Source organism: Humulus lupulus, chromosome 2 (assembly GCF_963169125.1).
Source record: "Humulus lupulus chromosome 2, drHumLupu1.1, whole genome shotgun sequence".
In the NCBI taxonomy this organism is placed as follows: domain Eukaryota; kingdom Viridiplantae; phylum Streptophyta; class Magnoliopsida; order Rosales; family Cannabaceae; genus Humulus; species Humulus lupulus.
This window is the reverse complement of record NC_084794.1, coordinates 183,751,478-183,755,148: the sequence shown is the minus strand read 5'-3', so window position 1 is coordinate 183,755,148 and position 3,671 is coordinate 183,751,478. Positions and strand designations below refer to the sequence as shown.

Sequence of the window (3,671 nt, the reverse complement as noted above, 5' to 3'; positions counted from 1 at the left end):
AGATTGAAGAAGCCTTGAAATTCACATAGACAAGTACTTTCTTTATAAATTTCTTTAAGAAAACTTATGATCTTGAGAGCTAGAGAGAGAAAGAGATTTGAAAGAGTGAACATGTCTATCAAAACTCTAAGAGAACCATTTTATAGTGAGACACTGTCATTAAGTCCAACCATTAGGATTAGAGATTTAAGCACATCATTTGGAGTTTAAATTACTTGTCTGCACGGACACGTCAGGCGATGCATCGCTTGACTATGGGAGATACATTGTCTGCCAAGCAATGCGTCGCCTACTAACAGGAAATGCATCGCCTGTTGCGTTTCGCCCAAGCCTCAAGTTTTTAGGCGATGCATCGCCTATGATGAAAGCCATAAAATGACACTTATTATAGTTGAGTATAACATAACTAACTCCATAAATTTTCACAAGTGAAATTTAAATACATAGAAAATAAGATTAAAATCACTTTTCCTATCAAACATAAATCTTCATTATATTTAGTAAAATATAAGAGGGAAATAGTGTTAAATAAATTGAAATTCAATCACTCATACATTACGTTATAAAAGGCAAATAAGAGAGTTACATGTACAATAAATAAGAGTTAATTATTATTAGGATAATAAATTAAAAAAAATAAGAGCACCAAAAATCTGCAACTTAACAAAACGTTGAATTATAAAAAAAATAACCTTAAAAAATTTAAATTGTGATTTAAAAATTTAAAAATGTGTTTCAAAAATCACTTTATAATTGGAATTTAGTTTAATTAGAGGTAATTACTAGATTTGACATATTTGTTTAATATGTAATTATAACCAAGTAATTGGAAGTAATTAAATTGCCCCAATTACACTTTTCAATTCTTATAGAACTCCATGAAAATTAGGTGGATGTAATTACTAGATACTATCAGTTTTAAGGATGTGTTTGGAAACAGCTATGTAATTACTAGAGTAATAGTTACACATATATGAGTAATTACATTATATTTTAAAATACAAGATGCATTTGGATTTCAAGTGGTAATTACTTATGAATTTCTATTGTTATATTTGGCAAAACAATTAATAATTACACAGAAAAATAATATTATGTACTAAATACTATTTAAAATTAATATTAATTAGTAATTACACCCAATTTTCATGGGAGCTATGAGAATTTGAGAGTGTAATTGGGACTCCTCAAATTACATAGTTAATGTGTAATTACATGGTCAGACAAATACGCCGAATCAAGTAATTACTCTGAATTACACTCAATTATAATTGCAGTGTGGCTTTCCAAACGCACCATAAAAATGTGTTTCGAAAGTCATCTTGTAATTGGAATTAAGTATAATTCGAGCCAATTACTAGATTTTGCATGATTGTTTAACTAGATAATTACTTTATAACCATATAATTAGAGGTAATTGAAGTGTCCCAATTACTTTTTCTAATTTCTATGGTCCCCATAAGTGGGTGTAATTACATTTTATAATTACTAAATAATATCCGGTCTAAATAAAAATTTATTAAATAATATCTTCTTTTGTTTTGTAATTATTAATTCTCTTGCAAAACATATCAATAAAATTTCATGTGTTTCTACTTACAACATATCCAAACACATAACAATAAGATTTCATGTGTTACTATTTAACATTCAAACACATATTGTGTTGTAATTACTTGGCTTTGTAAGAAATAATAAACTTCCAAATACCCCTAAAAGAAGACAAATCAATAGCGCATAACCGCCAATACCATCTCCCATAATTTTGCATAAGTGGTAAAAAAATATATACCATATAACTTGTCAAGACCATATTTTTTTTTTAAAAATTGCTAGATATTTTCAATAAAAATAACAAAATAAAACCAACCATATTTACTAAAAATTATCAAATATATAGCCAACAAATTCATTATATTATTTCAGTCTACCACAAATCATAGCTCCATTTATTTTTCAATGGAACACATTAGGTGAATACACGCATTGTAGTGGTAGCCACCAGCTACCAACATTAGATAGGAAGCAGAGGTAGAAATAGAAACTACATTTTCTAAGTCAACGGTATTATAATACTCCAAGTAATTAAATTCACATCATTAATGAACAAAACCATTACAATTCAAAGATGAAAAAGAAAAAATCACAACAATTACTTGCCCATAAAACAAACACTTTTCTTTTTGTTTTTGTTTCTGTCTCCTTTTTAACTCTTTTCTTTCCTTTCTCTCTTGTTTCCGAAGGATAAAGTTACAAGCTTCATAATTAGCAGCTCCATTGCCTTGCCCTATTTTTCTTATATATGCTCAGATTCCAACCAATGGGATTAAGCCACGTAGAAATGAGAATCACCAAAACACAATAAATTAAAACAACTTCTCCAAAAATATTTACAGAGAAATTAATAGAAAAAAACCAAAAAAATAAAAGGTGTCCTAATTGAAATCCTCCCCCCCAAACCCCAAGTTTCCCCACCCCTCCCGAACTTTTAAAAAAGAAAAAAAAAATCTAACTCAAAGCACTAAAGCCACCACCTTTCATCATCTGCCTAAATTCCTTGTAATTAACCCTGCCATCACCGTCCACGTCAACCTTCATGATCATCTTTTTGCAATCCTCTACGGTCCTCCCTTGCTTAAGTCCAAGGGAAGCCAACACCGATCTGAGCTCATCGACGGTGATGAACCCATCTCCATTCTGATCGAACACATCAAAGGCCTCCTTCATGTCATCATCCTCGGCCTCTCGGTTGTCCATGATCGATCGGTACAGCTCGCCGAACTCCTCCATGTCGACACACCCATCGCCATTGGCGTCGATCTTCGCTATCATCTGAGACAGCTCCTTATCAGGGATGAAGATACCTAAATTCTCCAACGAATCGTTCAGTTCCTTCTTCGTGATTCGTCCGTCTCCGTTCCGGTCGAACATTTGGAACACGCGACTCAGCTCCGTCTGCTCCATTCTCACGATCTTGTTTTTCTTGTTGCTGCTGGGCGTAGCGAGTGCCGATGATTGTACGGTCACCAATGGTGGTGTTTGGTGGAACCAAGAAGAAGGTAAGAAAGGGATTAGCTTCTTGGGCACCAAAGAAAGGAGGAGCGAATTGAGAAGGTTATATATAAGGAAAATTCTGACTAAAATATTTGGCATTGGAAGGCTAGAGAGAGAAATAGAAAAAGGAAAGAAAAGGCCTGTATCTTTGGTTTGTTGCGTTGCGTGGTGGGTGTTTGGTTGCCCGAAATCTGTTGAGAAAATTTTGGAGACTAAAATTGGGGAGATCTTCTTATCAAGGAAAGTAAGAAAGAAAGAAAGAAAAGTTGGTGTGAATGGCGAGAAACGGCAGTGGCCTTATTTAGATGGATTGCGAGGCCAAACCAACCCGTTCACGCGTATTAATAGCATTTATTTATTATTAATATAGATGGATTTTTTTAATTAGAATTGGTGTATTTATTAATTAACTAATTTACATTTACCAAAAACGCGTTGCTATAATTGATGCTTGGTGATTTATTTATGGTTTGGGAGTGTGACTTGCTTTTTTTTCCTAATTAATTTTAAATAATGCTACCGTTGATAACGGATCTGGAATAATGAAAAAACAAAAAGAAAAAAGAAAAGAGAAAAGAGAAAGAGTCGTTGGGGACTAAAACTTGACACATTAATGA

At 32.6% G+C, this 3,671-nt stretch overlaps 1 protein-coding gene across 1 annotated transcript; it reads right to left on the bottom strand.

Annotated features, from left to right (window-relative positions):
* Nucleotides 1-1,895: 1,895 nt before the first annotated feature.
* LOC133818787 (calmodulin-like protein 7) lies at nucleotides 1,896-3,392 on the bottom strand. Its single transcript, XM_062251834.1, has one exon. The coding sequence runs from the start codon at nucleotides 3,151-3,153 to the stop codon at nucleotides 2,509-2,511; it is 645 nt and encodes a 214-aa protein (XP_062107818.1). The 5' UTR covers nucleotides 3,154-3,392; the 3' UTR covers nucleotides 1,896-2,508.
* Between the last annotated feature and the right edge of the window lie 279 nt (nucleotides 3,393-3,671).

Bases quoted from the DNA above. Each gene is read 5' to 3' on its own strand.
- LOC133818787 (XM_062251834.1), bottom strand. From the start codon at position 3,153: ATGCCAAATATTTTAGTCAGAATTTTCCTTATATATAACCTTCTCAAT.